The sequence below is a fragment of the Rhinoraja longicauda genome, chromosome 17 (assembly GCF_053455715.1).
Source record: "Rhinoraja longicauda isolate Sanriku21f chromosome 17, sRhiLon1.1, whole genome shotgun sequence".
In the NCBI taxonomy this organism is placed as follows: Eukaryota; Metazoa; Chordata; class Chondrichthyes; order Rajiformes; family Arhynchobatidae; genus Rhinoraja; species Rhinoraja longicauda.
In genome coordinates this window covers 18,882,772-18,907,505 of record NC_135969.1, presented here as the reverse complement: position 1 = coordinate 18,907,505, position 24,734 = coordinate 18,882,772, and the positions used below count along the sequence as shown (strand labels likewise).

The window sequence follows — 24,734 nt, the reverse complement described above, 5'->3', positions numbered from 1 at the left end:
TGCATCGTGGAAACGGGTCCTTCGGCCCAGCGGGTCCACGCAGACCAACGATCACCCCGTACACTTGCACTATCCTGCACACTAGGGACAATTTACAGCTCACAGAAGCCAGTGAACTGACAAACTTGCAAGGCTTTGGAGTGCGGGAGGAAACCGGAGCACCCGGAGAAAACCCACACGGTCACAGAGAGAACCACAAACCACAACGAGATCTGGGTGTCTTAGTGCATCAGTCACTGAAAGGAAGCATGCAGGTACAGCAGGCAGTGAAGAAAGCCAATGGAATGTTGGCCTTCATACCAAGAGGAGTTGAGTATAGGAGCAAAGAGGTCCTTCTGCAGTTGTACAGGGCCCTAGTGAGACCGCACCTGGAGTACTGTGTGCAGTTTTGGTCTCCAAATTTGAGGAAGGATATTCTTGCTATTGAGGGCGTGCAGCGTAGGTTTACTAGGGTAATTCCAGGAAAGGCGGGACTGTCATATGTTGAAAGACGAGCGACTGGGTTTGTATACACTGGAATTTAGAAGGATGAGAGGAGTTCTTATCGAAACGTATAAGATTATTATGGGGTTGGACACGTTAGAGGCAGGAAACATGTTCCCAATGTTGGGGGAGTCCAGAACAAGGGGCCACAGTTTAAGAATAAGGGGTAGGCCATTTAGAACTGAGATGAGGAAAAACCTTTTCAGTCAGAGAGTTGTGAATCTGTGGAATTCTCTGCCTTAGAAGGCAGTGGAGGCCAATTCTCTGAATGCATTCAAGAGAGAGCTAGATAGAGCTCTTAAGGATAGCGGAATCAGGGGGTATGGGGAGAAGGCAGGAACGGGGTACTGATTGAGAATGATCAGCCATGATTACATTGAATGGCGGTGCTGGCTCGAAGGGCTGAATGGCCTCCTCCTGCACCTATTGTCTATTGTCTATTGTCTATTAAACTCCGTACAGACAGCACCCGTAGTCAGAATCGAACCCGGATCTCTGGCGCTGTAAGTCAGCAACTCTACCACTGCGCCACTGTGCCGCCCCTGATGTCTTGGGGATCTTAATATGTACTTTCCCAGACGAGAAAAATAAACGGGAAGAGTTTGTTTCAAGCTGCTCACGAGTTTTCTCGTAACCTCTCATCTTGTGACTCAACTGACTCATTCAGGATGAAATTTGCAATTTAGAAAATCCCAACAGCAAATTCGTAAGCATGAAAGTCCCGTGAACAATAGAGGTCATTTTTTTTAAAGCAAGCAATCTACATGCAATTCTTTTCAAGTTTACCAAATGAAATTGAGGAAATGTATATTAAAGTAGAAAGTGAAATTACATAATCTGAAATTACATCAACTGAAAGAGGAAACACAGGGAGTTGTTTTAGATGTGATCTGCTGTTAATGTCAGCTGTGGCTTTACTTTAGGACTTCTCAAAATATGTCAATTTGTGGCTTCAAGTCCCACTTTAGTAAATTGATTGATTGAAAGATACAGCATGGAAAAGGCCCTTCAGTCCACCAAGTCCACGCCGACCATCGGTCACCCGTTCACGCTAGTTCTATGTTATCCCACTTTCTCATCCACTCCCTACACACTCGGGGCAATTTACAGAGGGGCAATTTACAGAGGGTCAATTCGCCTACAAACCGATGAGGGAGGAAACCCAGGGGAAACCTAGGCGGTCACAGGGAGAACGTGCAATCTCCACACACAGACAGCACCCGAGGTCAGGATCGATGAGGCTACGAGGCAGCAACTGCACTGCTTTGTTACCGTGCCTCACAGAACTCAAGACCAGCAATCTGACAAGCCTAACATGTTTGTGATGGGCTTCGATGAAAGGCAGGTACATGACTTTCCACTGGCCTCACAGCGCCCGAGACCCGGGTTCGATCCTGACTACAGGTGCTGTACGTTCTAGAAACATAGAAAAATAGAAACATAGAAAATAGGTGCAGGAGTATGCCATTCGGCCCTTCGAGCCTGCACCGCCATTCAATATGATCATGGCTGATCATCCAGCTCAGTAACCTGTACCTGCCTTCTCTCCATACCCCCTGATCCCTTTAGCCACAAGGACCACATCTAACTCCCTCTTAAATATAGCCAATGAACTGGCCTCAACTACCTTCTGCGGCAGAGAATTCCACAGACTCACCACTCTCTGTGTGAAGAAATGTTTTCTCATCTTCCTGTTCTCCCTGTTTCTCCGGGTGCTCCGGTTTCCTCCCACACCAAAGACGTGCCAGTTTGTAGGTTAATTGGCTTCTGCAAATTGTCCCTTGTATGTAGGATAGAAATGTGTACGGGTAATCGCCGGGTCTTGGTGAGCCAAAGGGCCTGTTTCCACGCTGTATCTCTAAAACTAAAAAGAGATGTCTTTTGCAATTTATTCGAGTTACCTTCTCTTGCATCAAATGCCGGGACAAATGATTAAATAGGCTGTGCCACAAAGATTGCAAACAGACTATTTTTGGCTGCAGTCTAACAAAAATCCTGACCCAAGCATAAAATTTGTTGGCAAGCTAGTTATCTGTTAATCAGGATTCAATTGTCAGGCTTACATTTAGTGAATGTGACAGCAGGAACCAGGATTTCTCCTTCGGTAGAATTGATGATGTTTTTATCTGGAAACCTATACAACATGCACCTGGGCAAAATTCTTTTTTGCAGCAATTAAAATTCACACTGCAATGTAAATTAGCATCAGGAGTGAAAGCTTCAGAAAGATGTTTCAAAAGGTGCTTCCATTTATCATTAAAATGTTGTCAAAGCTGCTTTGGTTTGTGAGTTGTTTCAGTACGACAGAGAAGCAAGGAACTGCAGATCTTCGTTTACATAAAAAGGACGTAAAATGCCGGAGTAACTCAGCTCGCCAGGCAGCACCTCTGGAGAACATGGATAGTCCCGACCCGAAACGTAACCTATCCATCTTCTGCAGAGATGATGCCTGACCCGCTGAGTTACTCTTGCACTTTTTGTCTTCTTTCATTAGAGGGACTGATGTACTGTATGCAAATACTGAAATACTTGATGGAGGGAAATGATCGGATAAATACGGATGAGTGAATACTGTTGGATAAATACGGATCCGTAGGAATCTGTGTCCCTACCTATATGTATTTATCCGACAAGATAGATTCAATGGGGAGGGGAGGTTGATGGTCTGGGCTGTGTCCACAACTTTCTACAATTTCTAGGGCAGAGCAGTTGCCAAACCAAACTGATGCATCCCAATAGGATGCTTTCGACGATGTATCTGTGGAAATTGATGATTAGCGGTAATCGTTGACTAATCGATGGCACGGTGGCGCAGCAGTAGTTGCTGCCTTACATCTCCAGAAAGCCGGGTTCAATCCTGACCACGGGTGCCGTCTATACAAGGTTTGCACGTTCTCCCTGCGACCGCGTGGATTTTCTCCGGGTGCTCCAGGTACCTCCCACACTCTAAAGACGTGTGGGTTTGTGGGTTAATTGGCTTCAGTAAGATAGTAAATTGTGCCTAGTGTGTAGATTAGTGCCCATGTACAGAGTTGTCGCTGGTCGGTGCGGACTGGGTGGGCCGAAGGGCCTGTTTCCGTGCCGTATCTCTAATGTCTAAAGCTCCTTCGTATTACTGGCATTGAGGGAGAGGTTATTGTTCAGATACCATGTTACCCAGCACTCTATCTCCTTCGTCTCGTCTCGTGGAGAAGTATTTGGGCACGTGGTCATGAGATAGGTGGCAATTGAAATTTAAAGCTGAGAATTACAAAGTGTTACATGTTGAAATTTAACACTGAGAAATGTGAAATGTTTCATTTTTTTATAGGAAGGATGAGAGAAAAGCATTATTAACTAGAGTTTACAATTCTTCATGAGCAGCAGAGATCGGGTAGATGCACAGAATCTTTTTCCCAGAGGAGGGGAATCAAGAACCAGAGGACATAGGTTTAAGGCGAGGGGGGGAAAATGTAATAGGAACCTGAGAGGCAACTTTTTCACACAGAGGTTGGCAAATATGGAACAAGCTGCCAGAGGAGGTAGTTGAGGTAGGTACTATAACATAATTTAAAAGACATGTGTACAGCCACATGGATAGGAAAGATGTAGAAGGATATGGGCTAAATGCAGGCAAATGGAGCTAGCTTAGGTGTTGGCATGGAAACGTTGGGCCGAAGGGCCTGTTTCCATGCAGTATGACTCTATTAGGGGCAGAAGAAAGAATGTTCTGGAAGAATGGTCTCGACCCGAAACGTCACCCATTCCTTCTCTCCAGAGATGCTGCCTGTCCCGCTGAGTTACTCCAGCATTTTGGGTCTACCTTCGATTTAAACCAGCATCTGCAGTTCTTTCTTACACATGTTCTGGAAGTAAATGTACATTGGTCATTGAAAGTGACAGAGCAGGTTGAGGAAATGGTTTCAAAAGTAAGTAAGATATTGGATTTAATAATTAAAACTTGTGGGCCTACCATCTGTGGTGGGTTCACATAGAGAGTGGTTCATAATAGGAGCAAGCTGTCTGAAGATTAGTTGAGGCAGGTACTATAACGACATTTGGACAGGATAGGAAAGGTTTGGATGGAGGCCAGTGGGACTAGCTTAGATGGCCATCTTAAGTTGGCATGGACAAGTTGGAGCAACGGGCCTGTTTTGACGATGAATGACTGCGTTACCCTTTAGCAGAGAATTTAAACTTATCGGAGTTGTGGATGTAGCCCAGTCCTTCTGTAACACAGATCAGCCTCCTCACCATCGACTCCATCTACACCTCACGCTGCCTCAGGAAAGCAAGCAATATAATCAAAGATAAACGCAAAATGCTGGAGTAACTCAGAGGGTCAGGCAGCATCTCTGGAGAAAAGGAATAGGTGACGTTTCAGGTCGAGACCCTTGTTCAGACTATTTCTCCAGAGACTATTCCTATTGTCCAGGGTGCATCCCGATCTTCCAACCTACCTTATGTGGACATGGGACTTTTTCTGTGGGACATTAACGCTGTAGCACTATATTCTGCATTCTGGTATATTTGTCTCCAACCAGTCTGACCGTCCCCGATTACATTTTATCTCTGTTTGCTTTGTTGTTACCTTCTCCTAGCTAACAATGATCTATTCGACATTTTCCTTGATATCCACCTCCTTTAGTGTCGTTCTCACACCTTACACTTCCTTATCTCTGTATCTCCTCTCCCCTGACTCTCAGTCTGAAGAAGGAACTCGACCCGAAACCTCACCAATTCCTTCTCTCCAGAGATGCTGCCCGTCCCGCTGAGTTACTCCAGCATTTTGTGTCTATGATCAGATTTAATTGGATAGCACGCAAACGAGGGTGGCACGGTGGCACAGCAGTAGTGTTGCTGCCTTAGAGGGCCAGATACCCGGGTTCAATATGACCACGGGTGCTGGCTGTACGGAGTTTGTACATTCTCCCTGTGACCGCATGGGTTTTTCTCCGGGTGCTCTGGTTTCCTACACACTCCAAGGACGTACAGGTTTGTAGGTTAATTGGCTTCGGTAAAAATTGTAAATTGTCCCTTGTGTGTAGGACAGTGCTAGTGTAGGGGGTGATCGCCGGTCGGCGCGGACTCGGTGGGCCAAAGAGCCTGTTTCCGCGCTGCATCTCTAAAGTCTAATGTAAAGTTCCTTGTGTCTCAACCTTTGTTTTGTTCATCCTTGTTTGACAGGCGGAGAAACTATGAGCCTCTATGTATAGACCTGCAGCAGCAGATCCTTCAGTGTTACCTGGACAACCCACAGCTAACCCTCAAGTGCTCAGACTTTGCCAAGGAGTACAGTCACTGCATCCGAGAGGCACAAAAGGTATGGCTTGATGATTATCCCCTCTATATGATTATCCCCTCTATATTGCCAGAGGAGGTAGTTGAAGCAGGTATGATAACAACATTTAAAAGATATTTGAGCTGGTACATGGACAAAAATGGTTTAGAGGGATATGGACCAAACGTGGGCAGGTGAGACCAGTGTGGTTGGAGCACCTTGGTCGGCATGGGCATGTTGGGCCGAAGGACCTGTTTCCCTGCTGTATCCGTGCTGCCCTATATTTACGGATTCTCTCACAGTAGAATTCAACCAATGGTCGGCATGGATTCAGTGGGCCGAAGGGCCTGGTTCCAAACTGGATTTCTCAATCAATCAAAAAACCTTCTACTTTGCATGTCTTGACCATTAGTCAAACCGGTGGGTATTCAGTGGCATTGCAAATACCTGAGTCATAGAGACACACAGCATGCAAACAGGCCCTTCGGCCCAAATTGCCCACACCAACCAACGTCCCATCCAGACTAATGCCACCTGCCTGCGTTATGCCACCGGCCCATATCCCTCTCAACCTGTCCCATTCGTGTACCTGTCTACTTGTTTCTTAAATGTTGCAACAGTCCCAGCCTCAACTACCCCATCCGGCAGCTCATTCCATTCACACACCACCCGCCGGGAAAATGTTTCCTCTCAGATTTCTATTTAATCTTTCCGCCTTCACCTTACACCGACGTCCTCCGGTTCGCGATTCCAGATACATGAGTTTGTCAGTCCATTACTGGACTAGCCTCTTGTTGCAACAAAAGAGCAAAAGATATATTACAAACCTTTCAGGGCTTACCTAAGTATTTTAAAATGTTTTTGAAGGGTACTATTTCTACATAGGAAACTTCCGTGCCAGTTTGCACACAGCAGTGTCCCATGCACACTGGCATCCTTGAGGAATTAGTGTTTGGCAGCGAGATCTCTCTGCTCTGTGAAATTGTGGCATTGATTCCTTTAACACCCAATAGACAATAGACAATAGGTGCAGGAGTAGGCCATTCGGCCCTTCGAGCCAGCACCACCATTGAATGTGATCATGGCTGACATTCTCAATCAGTACCCCGTTCCTGCCTTCTCCCCATACCCCCTGACTCCGCTATCCTTAAGAGCTCTATCTAGCTCTCTCTTGAATGCATTCAGAGAATTGGCCTCCACTGCCTTCTGAGGCAGAGAATTCCACAAATGGGAAGGAAGGATGTGGCGGATTTGGAGAGGGTACAGATGAGGTTTATCAGAATGCTGAAGAAAGACCCAAAATGCTGGAGTAACTCAGCGGGACAGGCAGCATCTCTGAATAGCAGGAATGGGTGAGGTTTCGGGTCGAGACCCTTCTGCTGACCAGGATGCAGCCTGGATTGCCGGGTATTAGCTACAGGGAGAGGTTGGACAAACTTAGATTGTTTTCTCTGTTATACTGGAAGTTGAGGGGAGACGTGATGGAAGTTTATACAATTATGAGAGGCAGAGACAGCAAAGACAGTCAGAACCTTTTTTCCCCCAGAGAAGAAGTGCAAAGACCAGAGGGATTAGCGATAAGATGAGTGGCGAAAAGTTTAAAGGAGATGCGCGGAGAACGTTTTTTCAACACAAAAGGGTGGTGGGTGCCTGGAACACGCTGCCCTGAGTGTCTGGAACACGCTGGTGAAGGCAGATACGACAGTGGTTTTTAAGGATATGTTGAGAATGGGATATGGATTATGTGCAGGTAGATAAGAGTTGGTCTTGGCATCATGTACGGCACAGACATTGTGAGCCGGAGGGTCTGTTCCTGCACTGTACTGTTCTTTGTTTAATGGGGAGCATGCTCAAGGGGCTGAATGGCCTACTTTGTTCTCTGCTTTGTATGTGTGTGTGTGTGTTTCTGAAATTTTCAGAATTTTTGAAATATTTCTCTGAGTGAATGCCATATAAAATTGGCCATTTATGTCTCATGTGGCATAATCTTACATAATTAAAAACACAACTTGTTCAGCAAGCAGAATACTTCCACTGTATTTTTCTACATCGAAAGTTGTTCATAAATACCTGATATTCACATCAGCTAATTGATCCGCTGCCCCACAACGCCAGAGAGCCGAGATTGATCCTGACCTTGGGGGCTGTCTGTGTGGTGACCACACGTTCTCCCTGTGACCGCGTAGCTTTCCTCCGGGTTTTCTGATTCCTCCCACGTCCCAAAGGCGTGCTGGTCTGGAGGTTAATTAGCCTGTGTAAAATGCCCCAGGTTTCGTAGGGAGTGGAGATGAGAACATGGGATAACATGGATGGTGAGGTGAAGAGCCTGTTTCCATGCTGTATCCTTCAATCAATTGAGGCAGCAGAGTGGGGCAGTGGTAGAGCTGCTGCCTCACAGCGCCAGAGACCTGGGTTCCATCATGATTACAGGTGCTGTCTGTACAGAGTTTGTACGTTCTCCCTGTGATCGTGTGGGTTTTCTCCAGGTGCTCCAGTTTCCCTTCACACTCCAAAGATGTGTAGATTTGTTGGTTAATTGGCTGTTGTAAAATTGTAAATTGTCCCTCGCGTGTAGGATAGTGATAGTATGCAGGGTGATCACTTGTTGGCTTGGACTTGGTGGGCTGAGGGGCCTGTTTCCAAGCTGTATCTCTAAACTCTAAAGTAAAGTCCAAAGTCAATCAAAAATTTGCCAGATTTCTGGAGCAAACTGCACACTGTGCAAACGTATTAAATCGTTGACAGTAAAGTTTAGATTGCTGCGTTAAATTCACATGTGCATTCTCCAGAAGTTGCTGCTATTTTACCTCCAGCAAGTTTGGATTGCTTTAAGTTTCTCTCATCGTAAATTCGGGACATTGTTTTTACTTAGTGATTATAATGCCATATCTGAAGTAATTAAGCGTAGCTGATTTCCTTGCTAAAGCGTTAATCTCCATTATAACCAATGTATCGGGAGCTATTGTTTTTTTTTTACCGACTGAAGCATCTTAAGACACGGATTTGTGACTATCCCATTGTTGGGACTTGATGGGATTGAAATTTGTGGTATAAAATGATTAGAGGTTAAGTGTTTTAATACACAACTGGGATGAGTCAGGCATGAAAACTAAAATAGATAGTGATAGAAACCAGATAAGTATAAACCTATGCGTTAATTTCTGACATCAGTCCGCAGTTTCTGGGTATGTTTCCAATCAAGATCTGTGGGAACTTGTTTTCAGTCATTACCAGCTTCACAGTAACCACAGTGGATCCATGAAAAATATCTGAGCTGAACTATATGTGTAAGAAGGAACTGCAGATGCTGGTTTAAACCGAATATATACACAAAAAGCTGGAGTAACTCAGCGGGACAGGCAGCATCTCTGGAGGGAAGGAATAAGTGATGTTTCGGGTCGAGACCCTTCTTCAGACAGTCTGGAGAAGGGTCTCAACCCGAAACGTCACCCATTCCTTCTCTCCAGAGATGCTGCCTGTCCCGCTGAGTTACTCCCACCTTTTGTGTCTATCTTGAGCTGAACTATACACTGGTTTAACCATAAGTCCTTTAGAAGTGATTGGGATTCTGGAGACATGTTGCCAGTTTTATCTTTAACCAATTTCTGGAACACATTCTCTGTGAAGGGCATAACTTTCCAATCCTTTAGCATCTCCACTGCATCTAAGGAAAATTGTAAACTTAGTTTAGTTTAAAAATACAGCATGGAAACTGGCCCTTCGGCCTACCCAGGCCTTGCCGACCATCCGTTCACACTAATTCACATGCGTTCTATGTTATCCCACTTTCTCATCCACTCCCTACACACTAGGGGCAATCTACCGAGGGCCAATCAACCTACAAACCCGCACGTCTTTGGAATGTTGCAGGAAACTGGAGTTCCCCTCTCAACGGTTTGTATTTAGCATGGTTCTCACTTGAAGAATTCACACAATACACCCTCATTTTATTTTCTTCTTTCGTCAAATTTTCAATCTCAATTTTCGTCCAAGGAATCTTGGTTTTGATCTTGCCAACCTTTCCTTCTTCTGGGAATGTACACACCTTGTACCTGAATTATCTCCTCAAGGTTTAAAGGAGATGTGAGAAGCAATATTTTACACAGAGGGTGGTGGGTGGCTGGAACTGCCAGGGCTGGTGGTGGTGGAGGCAGATAGAATAGAGGTGTTGGGGAGTCTTTCTGATAGGCAAATGGTTGTGCAGAGAATGGAGGGATACGGAATATGTGCAGACAGATATGAGTTTGGCTGGGCATCATATTTGGCAGGGACATTGTGGACCGAAGGGCCTTTTTCTGCGCTGTCTATGTTCTATCTGAAGATTGCCCATTGTTCTGCTGTACTTTTTCTTCTCAACATTCGGTTCCATTTTGGTTACTGGAGTAGCTCAGGGGCTTAGGCAGCATCTCAGGAGAATGTGCATAGATGACGTTTCGGGTCGGGACCCTTCTTCAGACTGATTTGGGGGAGGTGGGGGGTGCAGAAAGAAAGTTTGAAGAGAGAAGGGACAGGACAAAACCTGGCAGAGAATAGGCTGGCACAGGTGAGGAGGGTTATTTGATAGACAGATGTTTGGTCCCATTTTGCTCTGGCTGGATCCCCCTCATCATGTTGACGTTGGCCTTCCACCAATTTAGAAGTTCTCCTGAAGTATAAAACCCCTCTCAAGTCCCTCTCAACTGATGCGTTCTACATTATTTTACAACATCTGTGGTGCAGCGAGAGATCTGCTGCCTTAGTGCGCCAGAGACCTGGGTTTGATTCTGGTCTCCGGTGCTGTCTGTACCAAGTTTGTACCTTCTCCCTGGGAGTTCACCACATGGGATTTCTCCAGGTGCTCCTGTTTCCTCCCACACTCCAAAAACGTACAGGTTTGCAGGTGAATTGGCTTTGGTAAAATTGTAAATTGTCCCTCGTGTGTAGGATAGTGTTAGTGTACAGGGTGATCGCTGGTCATCGTGGGCTCGCTGGGCCAAAGGACCAGTTTCCACGCTGTATATCAGAAAAATCTCTGTAAAATCAGAGGCGAGAGAGGTGTCCTTGTGCCACAAATAAGACTCAGACATTTAATCTACTGAATTTCAATGAGTACGGTTGGGTTTATGGCCTTTAATGGAGCTTCAACGGAAGTGAGAAGAAGTAATACTGCAGTAAAACCCACTGTAATTTGATTGCATTGTGCCGATGGAGCGTCTAATGGCCGCGGGGAGGGAAGTGTATAGATGATCACTTTTGTTTTAATACATGCTACAGGCCATAACATTTTCATGGGGTTCAAATGACATCAATCTGCAAGAACAGAGTTTGAGGATGTGAATCAAAACTTCCGAGAGTTCTTTGTTGAGCCCTTGAACATTTCCGCCAGCGAACTTAAATGATATACGTAGCTTGATTTTGGACAATAACTAGGATTATCGGCTTGGTGGCGACACAGTGGCGCAGCGGTAGAGTTGCTGGCTCACAGCGCCAGAGACACAGGTTCAATCCTGACTCCGGGTGCTGTCCATACGGAGTTTGTGCGTTCTCCCTGTGACCGTGTGGGTTTCATCCGGGTGCTCCGATTTCCTCCCATACTCCAAAGACATACAGGTTTGTAGGTTAATTGGCTTCGGTAAGATTAGTGTTGGTGTATGGGGTGATCGCTGGTCGGCGTGGACTCGGTAGGCCGGAGGGCCTGTTTCCATGCTGTATCCCTAAAGTCTAAAGTCTATTGACTGTGGCCAATGACTATGCCATCATCTTAATTTACATTTCACTCCTCTTCTCTCCTTACCTGGCACCCTCTTGTCTGCTTGTCCCCGTCTCTTCTCATTTTGTCACCCTTTTGCCTCCTTTTTGCCAATCGAACACCCCATTCAGCTGTATCCACCTCTCACTTACCAATCTTTGTGCCCCCCCTCCACCTCTCTTCTCTAGCTTTCTCCTCCCCAGCACAATCAGTCTGAAGCAGGGTCACAATCTGAAACGTCACATTTCCATGTCCTCCAGAGATGCTGCCAGACCCACTTACTTCAGAAGTTAGTGATCTTTAAATTCAGCAGGAAAGACAAAGGATGTTTTACCCTGGCTGTGGTCAAGGTGTATGATTTCGACCCAACTCTAGAGTGTTCTCACTAATGAATATTCGAACCAAAGTTTAAGCTATCTTAAATGAAAAATTATGTTAAGATTGAAACTCTTTCGTTGAAAATAAACCCCCTTACTGCCCGCTTTCAAAATAAATCTCTCATTAGCTGCTGCCTCACAGTGCCAGAGACCCAGGTTCAATCTAGACCTCAGCTGCTGTCTGTCTGGAGTTTGCAATTTCTCCCTGGGACTGCATGGGTTTCCTCCGGATGCTCCGGTTTCCCTCCCACATCTCAAGGACGTGCGGGTTTGTTGGTTACGGCCCTCTATAAATTACCCCTCGTGTGCAGGGAGTGGATGCGACAGTGGGTAATGTAGAACTAGTGAGAATGGGTGATTGATGGCCGGCGTGGACTCGGTGGGCCGAAGGGCCTGTTTCCATGCTGTATCTTGGATGTAAACAAAACTTTTAAAAGAAAAATAATCTGTAAGACATCTCCCTCAATGGGACTATCCTTGATCGGACTTTACTGGCTTTAATTTGCACTAAACATTATTCCCTAATAATGTATCTACACACTGTAAATGGCTCGATTGTGACCATGTCTTGTCTTTCTGCTGACTGGATAGCATGCAACAAAAGCTTTCACTGTACTCGGTACACGTGACAATTAAATAAACTGAACTGAACCGAACTTTTCATGAAAATAAACCTCCTTATTGCTTGCTTTCTAAATAAATCTCTCATTTGTCTAGATGTTTGGCTAATTCTCAAACCATTGATTTCTCAAGCAGTCTATGCATCCACACTATCCCAGTGCACCACTCCGCCTGGGGAGGAAGCATTCTGCTTGACCAATTCTGTCTCACAGCCTTAACGTCATCCTCCTTTGTTGTTTGATCCCACTGTAATATTGAACAGGCTCCCCAGGTGAAAATTTTAAAGAGGAAATATTGGAAATACCAAGCAGATCAGGCATTGTAAGTGGAAAGAAAAACAGTCAACAGTTCATATTTCATCTCATGGTGGAGTTTGCATGTTCTCCTTGGACAGTGGTCCGAAGGGTCTGTTTCCACACTGTATCTTGGTCTAAAAGTCTAAACTCAGTAGGTCAAGCAGCATCTCTGGAGAACATGGATAGGTGAGGTTTCAGGTCGGGACCCTTTCAATCGTCTATCCCTCTCCCCTGTCCCCCACCTGGACCAGCACCAATTTCTCCATTCCCCCTCCCCTTCCACCGATATTCCTTCCTCTAGCTTCACAATTTGCAAGGCTTCAATCCTTTTGTCTCACTAATTTCTGTCTTTTCATCACTGGCCTTTTTCCAACCATCTGCCTAAGTCTGAAGACGGGTCTCGACCCGAAACGTCACCCATTCCTTTGCTCCAGAGATGCTGCCTGTCCCGCTGAGTTACTCCAGCTTTTTGTCTATCTTCGGTTTAAACCAGCATCTGCAGTTCCTTCCTACACATCTGCTTATCTTGTACCCTTCAAGATCAAAGTTCCTAAAAATGCAGAGTCTTAACTTGGCCATAAAGGCCCGTCTGAAGAAGGGTCCTGACCCGAAAAGTCATCTGTCCATGTCCTCCAGCGATGCTGCCTGAGCCGCCGAGCTGCCCCAACACTTTGTGTTCTAACAGTTTGTTGGTGGCTTCATTGAGCATGTACTCAAGCTCTTTCCTGTCCATACATCCGAGGCTGTGTTTTGACATTTACTCGCGTTGTCAGGTGATGAAGAGTAGAGCACTTTTAATTTCGAATACTATGTAGAGAAAGTCCAGAGGGACTCCCTATTAGACGGATAGGATATCATCTTGTTTAGCAGCTGTACAACCCCTAGGCCCATTACATAGTCTGGCGCTGAACCAGTTTGTTTGTTATCCCTCGACAACACTTCTGGCAAGTCCCAGGGGCTCCTCTCCATCAAGGAGGCAGCAATTAACACATTTGCTTCAACTCCCTCTTAGCAAAATTGCCTCAGCTGATATACGAAGGGAAGAGAGGTCCAGAGGGAGCATTTCCAGTGCAAAGCTCTTCTGCATCCGCCAATTTTTTTTGCAATAAGATTTGAAGTTTCTTTTTGACCTACATCCTTCATACTTCATACCCATGTACCGGAGTGTAAGAATCCTGTACTTAGGTTACACTGAGGCAAGAGTAGCCACCTTTCCAGTTCCATCTTATATCCTTCAAGTTCAAAGCTGTTAATAATGTAGAGTCTTAACTTAGCCTTTCAAGGCCCGTTGTCCTGGCGATAGCAGTGGGTTGGAGTTGCAGGGATCGGCCTGGCCTGGCGATGTTGTTGACTCCCTCGATTGCATTCTCTATTTCATTCATTCATTGGATATGGATCACATGCAGGTAGAGGAGATGAGCGTAATTTGGCATCATAGTCAGCACAGACATTGTGGGCCGAAGATGTGTTGGGCGGCACGGTGGCGCAGCGGTAGAGTTGCTGCCTTACAGCGAATGCAGCGCCGGAGACACAGGTTCCATCCCGACTACGGGCGCCTTCTGTACGGAGTTTGTACGTTCTCCCCGTGACCTGCGTGGGTTTTCTCCAAGATTTCCGGTTTCCTCCCACACTCCAAAGACGTACAGGTATGTAGGTTAATTGGCTGGGCAAATGTTTTTAAAAAATTGTCCCTAGTGGGTGTAGGATAGTGTTAGTGTGCGGGGATCGCTGGGGGGCGCGGACCCGGTGGGCCGAAGGGCCTGTTTCTGCGCTGTATCTCTAAATCTAAATCTAAATCTAGAAGGGCCTGTTCCTGTGCTGTATTAATCTATGTTTTTTTTAGTGATATAGAGGGGAGATCGGCCCAACGAAAACACGCCGACCAGCGAGCCCCGTACACTAACACTATCGTACATACAAGGGACAATTTTTTACAATTTTTACAGAAGCCAATTAGCCTACAAACCTGTACGGCCTCGCAATGTGGGAGGAAACGCGGTCGAGGGGAGAACGTATAAACTCCGTACAGAAGCACCTGTAGTCAAAATTGAATCGGGGTCTCTGGCGCTGTAAGGCAGCAACTCTACCGCTGAACCACTGTGCCGCCCCATGTTCAATGTAATTATATCCAATAGGCAATGATGATCAGGTTTCTCAGGGAATGCTTCCACGATGCTATTTAAAACCGTGTGTGGAAACTATACTTCCTTTCTGCAATCATTATTTCTTGTTTGTCTCCTTTGTGTCAGCACTTCCCGATAATACTCTGCACGGTCATCATTTTCCTTTGAATTTTGTCGACAGTCACAAAACAGTTACAGGTGCTGGCTGGTGCATGGGATTGGGGATTTGCTATCTTGCGTAGAGTCACAGAGTCAAACAGAACGGAAACAGGCCCTTCAGCTCAACCTGTGTTTCCACTGCTGGGGTAGTCCAGGACCAGAGGACGCAGCCTCACAATAAAAGGATGTAGCTTTAGAAAGATGGGGGAGAATTTCTTTGGACAGAGTGTGGTGAATCTGTGGAATTCATTGCCACAGATAGAGCTGTGGAGGCCAAGTCTTTGGGTATTTTTAAAGTGGAGATTGATAGGTTCTTGATTAATAAGGGCATCAAAGGTTATGAGAAGGCAGGAGAATGGGGTTGAGAGGGAAAGGTAGATCCCCCAAGATTGAATGGCAGAGTAGACTCAATGGGCCGAGTGGCCTAATTCTGCTTCAATGACATGAACTTATGGACTCTCCATACCAACTGTCCATGGGCCAAGATGCCCCATCTGCACTAGTCCCATCTGCCTACGTTTGGCCCCAATCCCACTAAACCAAGAGGGCCAGGACAAAGTCTGGTGAGTGATAGTTTGATACAGGTGAGGCACGGTTTTGATTGACAGATGGTTGGACAGAGGCCAGAGATGAAAAGGCAGAAGGTGTGAGACAAAAGGATTGAAGGGTTGCAAATTGTGAAGCTAGAAGAAGGAATGATGGGGGGAAGCGGAGGAATAGAGTCCAGGCGGGGCACTGTGGAGGGGGGTGCTTAAAAAAAGAAGCTCGAGGGGAAGTTACCTAAAATTGGAGAATTCAGCATTCAAAATTGAATGTTTCAGTTACTTTAATAAAATTAACCTGGAGACAATATGCTGGAGTAACTCAGCGGGACAGGCAGCATCTTTGGAGAGAAGGAATGGGTGACATTTCGGGTCAAGACCCTTCTTCAAACTGAAGGGTTTTGACCCAAACGGTCACCCATTGATTTCTCTCCAGAGATTCTGCCTGACCTGCTGAGTTACTCCTGCACTTTGTGTCCATCTTTGGTATAAACCAGCATCTGCAGATTTTTTATTCTATCATTAAAATGGAGCTCTAATCTAATCTAGTGTCTTGTGAATGTGGAGAGGATGTTTCCACTAGTGGGAGAGTCTAGGACTAGAGGTCGTGGCCTCAGAATTACAGGATGTTCTTTTAGGAAGGAGATGTGGAGAAATCTCTTTAGTCAGAGGGTGGTGAATCTGTGGAATTCTTTGCCACAGAAGGCTGTGGAGGCCAAGTCAGTGGATATTTTTAAGGCAGAGATAGATTCTTGATTAGTTCAGGTGGCAGAGGTTATAGGGAGAAGGCAGGGGAATTTGGTTAGGAGGGAGAGATAGATCAGCCATGATTGAATGGCGGAGTAGACTTGATGGGCCGAATTCCTTCTGACATTGAAAGCAGTGAGTGTCAGGGTTGAAGAGGTGCTGAAGATACTATCTTGTATGAAGGTAGACAAACCTCCAGGGCCTGATCAGATATATCCGAGGACATTGTGGAAAACTAGAGAGGAAATTGCGGAAGCCCTGGTTGAAATGTAAGAGTCGTCTTTAAATGCAGGAGAGGTTTCGGAAGACTGGAGGGTGTCTAATGTTGTGCCTCTTTTCAAGAAGGGCTGCAGGGAAAATGCTGGCAACTAAAGGTTGAGTAGGCTGGGACTCTATTCCTTGGAGTGCAGGAGGATAAGGGGTTGGGTGGATAAGGGGTAGAGGATTGGGTGGAATTGGGGAGATGGCTGGAAGAGAGGAGGGGCAGGACAAAGCATGGGCGGGAACAGGTGAATACAGGCGAGGGGGTTATTTGATGGGCAGATTGTTGGGCAAAGGCCATCTCCGTTTCAGGGAAGTCTCTCGAAGAAGGGTCCCGACCCGAAACGTCACCAATCCACATTCTCCAGGGATGCTGCCTGACATGCTGAGTTAGGACAGACTTTAGAGATGCATTGTGGAAATGGGCCCTTCGGCCCAGCGAGTCCGCGCTGACCATCGATCACCCCGTACGCTAGCACTATCCTAGCCACTAGGGACAATTTACAATTTACAGAAGTCATTTAACCTACAAACCAGTACGCCTTTGGACTGTGGCAGAAAACCGGAGCACCCGGAGAAAACCCACACGACCACAGGGAGAACGTTCAAATTCTGTACAGACAGCACCCATAGACAGGATCGAACCTGGATCTCTGGTGCTGTGAGGCAGCAACTCCACGCTGCTCCACTGTGTCGCCCTAGCCAACTCTCTCAGCTTTAAAGAGATAAAAGGCCGGGATAAAACAAAAGTACTGGGATTGGAGCGATGTATTAACCAACATATCCTGCTTTCATAATCGTCTTATGTTCAGCGTATGTCAGAGATCAGTTGCAAATTGATCGGCATCAAAACTGTGCGTTGCAAGCAACACATAAAACTGAACATTACTATGCAGACCATGGACACTTAACATTACCCACAGGTGCTATTCTGATCGATTACCAATGACGGCGGAAAATACAAAGAGGGGACAGTGCATCAAGTAATGTTCATAAGTTCGAGGAGCAGAATTATGCCATTTGGACCATCAAGTCTACCCCTCCATTCAATCATGGCTGATCTATCTCTTCCTCTCAACCCCATTCTCCTGCCTTTGCCCCATAACCTTGATACCCTGACTAATCAAGAATCTGTCAATCTCCGCCTAAAAAATATCCATTGACTTGTCCTCTACTACCGTCCGTGGCAATGAGTTCCACAGATTCACCACCCCCCGTGGAGCCCAAAACTGCTCACAATACTCCAAATGCGGTCTGACTAGTGCCTCATTATGCCTCAGCATTACAACCCTGTTTTTGTATTCTAGTCATCTCGGAATAAATGTATTGCATAGATATGTGGAAGACTTTCCACTCTCCTATAAGGAAGGTATTTGATTGCGTTTGATGTTTGGTTAGAAAGACACGGCATTGCAACTGAATGCCTTTCAAGTTTTCCGTACAATGCTTCAATCGTGGCCAGTTATATCCACCCATTTGCCATATCATTTTTATCTTGTATCATTACACTGTGCGGCTACCCATAAGTAAACTGCTTATCGAATAACTCCAGCACCTTGCTTTTGATTTGGCTGAGTGGATGCACAATAAAATCTCCGAAGACTGAGTTAATCACTAGAATGCTTCACCGACCAAAGGAGATCTGAAGATTTCGGTGTTATTTGCTTCCCTTTTCCTGACCGTGATTTATTGCTGTTCCGATAACTAAACATTTATCTGTATAGTTGAATGCTAAACTGTATCATTTTTGGGATGGGATGGGATAACTAATCTACCGCATAAAATGTTATCGTCTCGATAACTAAACAGTCAAATATATCAGCTCCAGATCAGATTTCTGACACTGGTCCCATTGTAAAAATGATGACAAGTCCGTACGTATGCATCTGTAGTTACAACCTCAGAACAAGAAGGAAAACGCACAGCAATGCAGCTGCTGCCTCACAGCATCGGACACCCAGGTTTGATCCTGACCTCGGGTGATGTTTGTGTGTGTGTGTGTGTGTGTGTGTGTGTGTGTGTGTCTGTGTCTGTGTCTGTGTGTGTGTGTGTGTGTGTGTGTGTGTGTGTGTGTGTGTGTGTGTACGCACATTCTCCCTCTGTCCGCATGGGTTTCCTCCCATGCTCCGGTTTCCTCCCACATCCCAAAGACGTGCGGCTTTGTAGGTTAATTGACTCTCTGTACATTCTCCCCTTCTTCTTTCTTCTTTCTTTCTTTCTTTCTTTCGTAGCCATCGTCTATGTCCCAAATGTTACATCACTGTCATCGTCCGTCCTGAAAAGGACGCAAGCTTCCGGCGGCAATCAGTGGGAGCCATCACTTGTACAATAGACGGTGGTGGTAGCAGAATTAGCCCAGGACACTTCCAGTTTCCAGCCCCGCAACGTGGACGCTTCTGCTATGGGGCCAATTGTCCCCTAATGTGTAGGGAGTGGATGGGAAAGTGGGATAACATAGAACTAGTGTGATCGCGTGATCGATGGTCGGCGTGGACCCGGTGGGCAGGATGGCCAGTTTTCACGCCTTATCTCCAAACTAAACTAAACTGCCAATGGGCCAGATCCCTTTCTCACCTGGGTCTCTAACAAGTAGAGGGTGTGATAAAGCATCTGTTCAATATTGGCTGCAGTCATTGAAGCATAATGTGCCCCAGACAGTTAATAGGGGAGTTGAGTAACTGAATTAAATCCATTGATGTGATGTTGATTAAGGTCTTAATCCTCCACATATAAAGACCTTTTGTGTCACTCTCCTGAAACAGAATATTAAACTGAGCCAGTCTAAGTGGATGCGATATACCACTAATATCAGGACAAACATTATTATGGATTCATCAGGTCAGCAGGTCAGAAGAGATTGTTTCTCATCATTTCAGTTTATAAAGCAGCATTGTGTTTCTGCTTTTAGTGGAGAGGGTTTAAATTGCACTTGAGTGTTAAAGGCTGCAGTTTATCTTGTGGTGTGCTAGCAGCTCTTAAAATAACATTTTAATAGAATAGCTATTTTCAAAACCCATTACTAATCTCTTATAAATCTAACTATCGCTCCCAACCAATCCTTTTCTCTGCGTCTATCGGGTTTAAAGATTCTTCTTTGCAATTGCCACAGCCCAGAGTTCCTATGAGAACATTCACAAATATTTAAGCTTTAAAGTTTAAGTTGCAGCCGTCCTTTAGATAAGTGTTTTTTGGTTAGATTGTCAACGAGGAGTCCTTAGGGTAGGTTGGTACAATTTGTGAAGAATAACTTCTTGCGAGCATTTCTGTTTCTTTTTAGTTTTTAGATTTAGAGATACAGCATAAAAACAGACCCTTTGGCCCAGTGAGTCCATCCTGACCATCGATCACCCCTTCACACTAGTTCAATGTTATCCCACTTTTGCATCCACTCCCTACAAACTAGGGGCAGGTTATGTTAAAGGAGCAGAATTAGGCCATTTGGCCCTTCAAATCTACTCCGCCATTCAATCATGGCTGATCTATTTTTGCCTCAGCCCCATTCACCTGCCTTCTCTCCATAACTCCTGACACCCATACTAATCAATAATCTGCACTTTAAAAATACCAATGACTTGACCTCCACAGCCATCTGTGACAATGAAATCCACCCTCTGACTGAAGAAATTTTACAGAGGGACAATTAACTTACAAACCCGCACATTTTTGGGATGTGGGAGGAAACCAGAGCACGCAGAGGAAACCCACGTGGTCACAGGGAACATTTATAAACTCCGCACGCACACAGACAGCACCCGAGGTCAGGACCAAACCAGGATCTCTGGCGCTGTGAGCTGGCGGATCTACCAGCTGCGCCACTGTACCACACATGTCCACCATCTTCCTCATGACAATCACCACCGATTGATGAACGCCAGCCTTTCCAGCCTCATTCTCAGTGAGGGCCTCCCTCTGCAGCTCAATAAAGCAGCATGCACTACACAGTGGGTGACACCAAGGCGCAGCTGGTAGAGTCGCTGCCTCACGGCGCCAGTGACCCGGGTTTGATCCTGACCTCGAGCACTGTCTGTGTGTGTGGAGTTTGCTCGTTCTCTCTGTGACTGTGTCGGTTTCCACCTACATCCTGAAGACGTGCAGATGTGTATGTTAATTGGCCCTGGTAAAATTGCCTCTAGTGTGTAGGGAGTGTATGTCAAAGTGGGATAACATAGAACTAGTGTGGACGGGTGATCGACGGTCAGCATAGATGCCCAGTGGGCTGTCGGGCCTGTTTCCATGCTGCATCACTAAACTAAACCACACCGCACTGCAGCTGACTACAGCGCATTGCAGTTCACAACAGTGCACTGCAGCTCACTACAGTGCACAACAGCACACGACAGCGCACTGCAGCTCACTACAGTGCACAACAGCACACGACAGCGCACTGCAGTTCACTACAGTGCACAACAGCACACGACAGCGCACTGCAGCTCACTACAGTGCAATGCACTACAGCACAGCACAGGACACCGCAGCACAGCACACTACAGCACAGCACAGGACACCGCAGCACAGCACACTACAGCATAGCACAGGGCGGGTAGTGAAAAGTGGAGCGACGCAATAATTTTTCACAGCAGAAATCCGGAGTAGGGAACCCAGACGTGGTTGTGTGGGAGTCTGTGCGAGTGAACTCACGGGAGGTATTCCTTGGGAATCACACAATTCAGTTGGAACCAGACAGAGCCGAGGCTTGTCACAGCACTCCCTGCTCACTGAACAAAGTGCACATTCCTAACATAAGTCAAGCGGAGGCTCACATTCCAACGCCAGAACCACTTGGCAGTGCTTAATTTTTTTTTTAAGTTCAAAAATAAAACAAAATATATACAACAAAAACTGTGCAGTAAACTCTTCAAACATTCCACTGTCTGTACATCCAATGTTTCCTGGTTGGAAACATCAAAGACTAGAGGGCATGGCTTTAAGGTGAGCGGAACGATGTTTAAAGGAGATGTGCGGGGAAAGGAATCTGCCCCTCAATGTCCAGCAGCGGTAGGTCCCTCGACTGTGGATGGATAGGACAGGTTTAGAGGGATATGGGCCAAGCGCTGGGCAGGTGGGTCTAGTATAAATGGGACATGTTGGTCAGTGTGGGCAGGTTGGGCTGAAGGGCCTGTTTCCACGCTCTGTGTCTCCACAACTCCACGACTCCCCCACAGAGCCTTGGCTTTGGCTGCACTGAGGTTCAGGGAGTCCCTCAGCCCGTACTCCTGCCGTCTGGAGCGGGCCAGTCGGCAACATTCCCCCATACCACCTGGTCCACACACCATAGATGCTAATCATTTTACAGACGGCAGGTTTACTAGTCGGGCAAGGGAGTTCTACACATCATCAATGTCAGGATAGGTGACTGTGCATCATGTTGATGCAATATGAACTGACATCTAATAGAAATATTTTAGTGTGTCTTAAACAGCAATCTGTCATAATTACAGGAGGTGTAACTTCTTAATTTAACCCCTGTCGAGTTGTTTGATGCCAAATTCTGGGAATGGTCATCCTGTTTCCACATTAAAACATTCCTTTACTCAGAGGTGATCATTTCCAGAAAATTCTAGTTTATTTTCAGCTTATTTATTATATTTAGAGATGTAGGTTGATGGCACAATGGTACAACGGTCGAGTTGCTGCCTCCAGCGCCAGAGACCCAAGTCCTGACTATGGGTGCTGTCTGCATGGAATTTCCACGTTCTCCCTGTGACCCCATGGGTTTCCCCCGGGTGCTCCGGTTTCTCCCCACACTCCGAAGACATACAGGTTTGTAGGTTAATTGGCTTCTGTAAATTGTCCCTAGTGTGTAGGATAGTGTTGGTATCTGGGGTAATCGCTGGTCGGCGCGGATACAGTGGGTCAAAGGGCCTGTTTCCGCGCTGTATCTCTAAAGTCTAAAAGTCTAAATACAGCATGGAAACAAGCCCTTCGGCCCATGAGTGCATGCTGACCATTGATCACCCGTTCACACTAGCTCTGTTATCCCACTTTCGCATCCACACCCTACACACTCGGGGCAATTTTATTGAGGCCAATTAACTTACAAATCTGCACAAACTAAAAAAAAAATAAAGACACAAAGTGCTGGAGTAACTCAGTGGATCAGGCAGCATCTGTGGAGAAAATGGATAGGTGACGTTTCGCGTCGGACCCTTTCTTCAGACTCCTGACACAAAACGTTACCTATCTATGTTATCCAGAGATATTGCCTGACCTCCTTGAGATATACCAGCACTTTGTGTCTTTTTTCTTTGTACAACCTTAACTTGTCACTCAGCCACTGTATGCAAGAAGGGCCTTGGAAGAGTATCAACCGGAAATGTCACCAACCATGTTCTCCAGCGATGCTGCCCTGCCCCGCTGAGTTACTCCAGCACTTTGTGTCTTTTAAAAAAATGTAAACCAGCATTTGCATTTACTTGTTTCTACAAAGTCTTTAGAATGTGGGAGGAAACCGGAGCACCCGGAGGTAAGCCACGTGGTCACAGGGGGAACGTGCAAACTCCATAAGCGCGCACAGACCGCACCCGAGGTCAGGATCGAACCCGGGTCTATGGCGCTGTGGAGCAGCGGCTCTGCCAGCTGCATCATTGTGCCAGGCCTATTCTTGGTGTGAACGCTCCCGTGATTGCTGCTAAAATATCTATTCCAAACAAAGTACCGATATAGAATGATAAAATGTCTCTCGTACCAGAAATACTCACTACAGGTACTGACAGCACGTCTGTGTGAACAGCCCTGCACATCCCTCTAATACATTCGCTGACCTCGGTGAGGCGGTTCATGAGGGCAGGGTCTCTTTGAGGTTATCTTTGAAGTTTCATTCATCTGTGACTTATGAAGAAAGATTAGCATCAACTTTCAAAGGCGTTATTGGGGGTGACCTTCTCTAAAAGCACCCGATCCTTCTCCCAGCTGAGCAGAGGTTTGAGACTCTCAGGTGCAAGTTGAGTCAATGCTTCAATGGTACTTTATTGCCACGTGCACCAAAGTGCAGTGAAATTCTTCTTTTGCACACAGTTCAGCGATTATCCTGCTACACATTAGGCACGATCACGCCAAGTATAACAGTGTAAGATAGTAGACCACACTGAGTTCGTACACAAGAGTCGCCATGTTTTAAAGGTTAAAGTTTACAGGGCATCAAAGGTTACAGGGAAAAGGCAGGAAATGGGGTTGACAGATAGATCAGCCATCGTCAAATGGCGGAGTAGACTCGATGGGCTGGATGGCCTAATTCTGCTCCTATGTCTTATGCGCTTATGGTCTTTTGGCTCCACATTGTACCCTTCAAGTCCAATTTATTTTTAAATGCTAGTCTTAACTTGGCCATAAAGGCCCGTTGTCTTGGTGACGGCACTGGGTCGTAGTTACAAAGGTCGGCCAGGCCATGGCGATCTGTCGATGTCCTCCACCATCGCTCCACCGCCCCGTGCCGCTGCAGGCCTTCCAGTATTGATATTGGTTTATTATTGTCACGTGTATTAACGTGTGATGTGTGTTTGATGGTACTGGGCCTGCACTCGCTGGAATTTAGAAGGATGGGGGCTAATTGAAACTTATTGAATAGTGAAAGGCCTGGATGTAGTGGATGTGGAGAGTTTGTTTCCAGTAGTGGGAGAGTCTCATACCAGAGGGCACAGCCTCAAAATAAAAGGACGTACATTTAGAAAGGAGATGAGGATGGAATTTCTTTGGCTAGAGTGTGGTGAATCCATGGAATTCATTGCCACAGAAGGCTGTGGAGGTCAAGTCATTGGGGACTTTTAAGGCGGAGATTGACAGATTCTTCGTTAGTAAGGGTGTCAGGGGTTATGGGGGGGAAGGCAGGAGAATGGGGTTGAGAGAAAAAGGTTGATCAGCCATGATTGAATGGTGGATTAGACTCGATGGGCTAAATGGTCTGCTTCTGCTCCTATGACTTATGAACTTATGTGTACCAATATTCAGTGGAAAGCTCTGTTTTGTGTGCTCTCTAGGCAAATCAGACATTATGTAGTGCAAAAAGAGAAAACAAAACAGATTGCAGACTATAGTGTTGCAACTACAGAGAATGTGCAGATTTTTTTAAAGTGCAAGGGCCGCAGCAAGGTTGATTGGAAGATTGGGGATTGGAACTGTTCATGAATCTGGTGGTATGTGC

At 46.1% G+C, this 24,734-nt stretch overlaps 1 protein-coding gene across 1 annotated transcript in view; it reads left to right on the top strand.

The window, feature by feature from the left end:
* Positions 1-24,734, top strand: part of LOC144602006 (MICOS complex subunit mic25a-like) — a 329,321-nt gene that overhangs the window by 248,137 nt on the left and 56,450 nt on the right. The window contains 1 exon segment of the mRNA XM_078414690.1: positions 5,650-5,785. Within this exon segment, the coding sequence (XP_078270816.1) occupies positions 5,650-5,785 (136 nt within the window).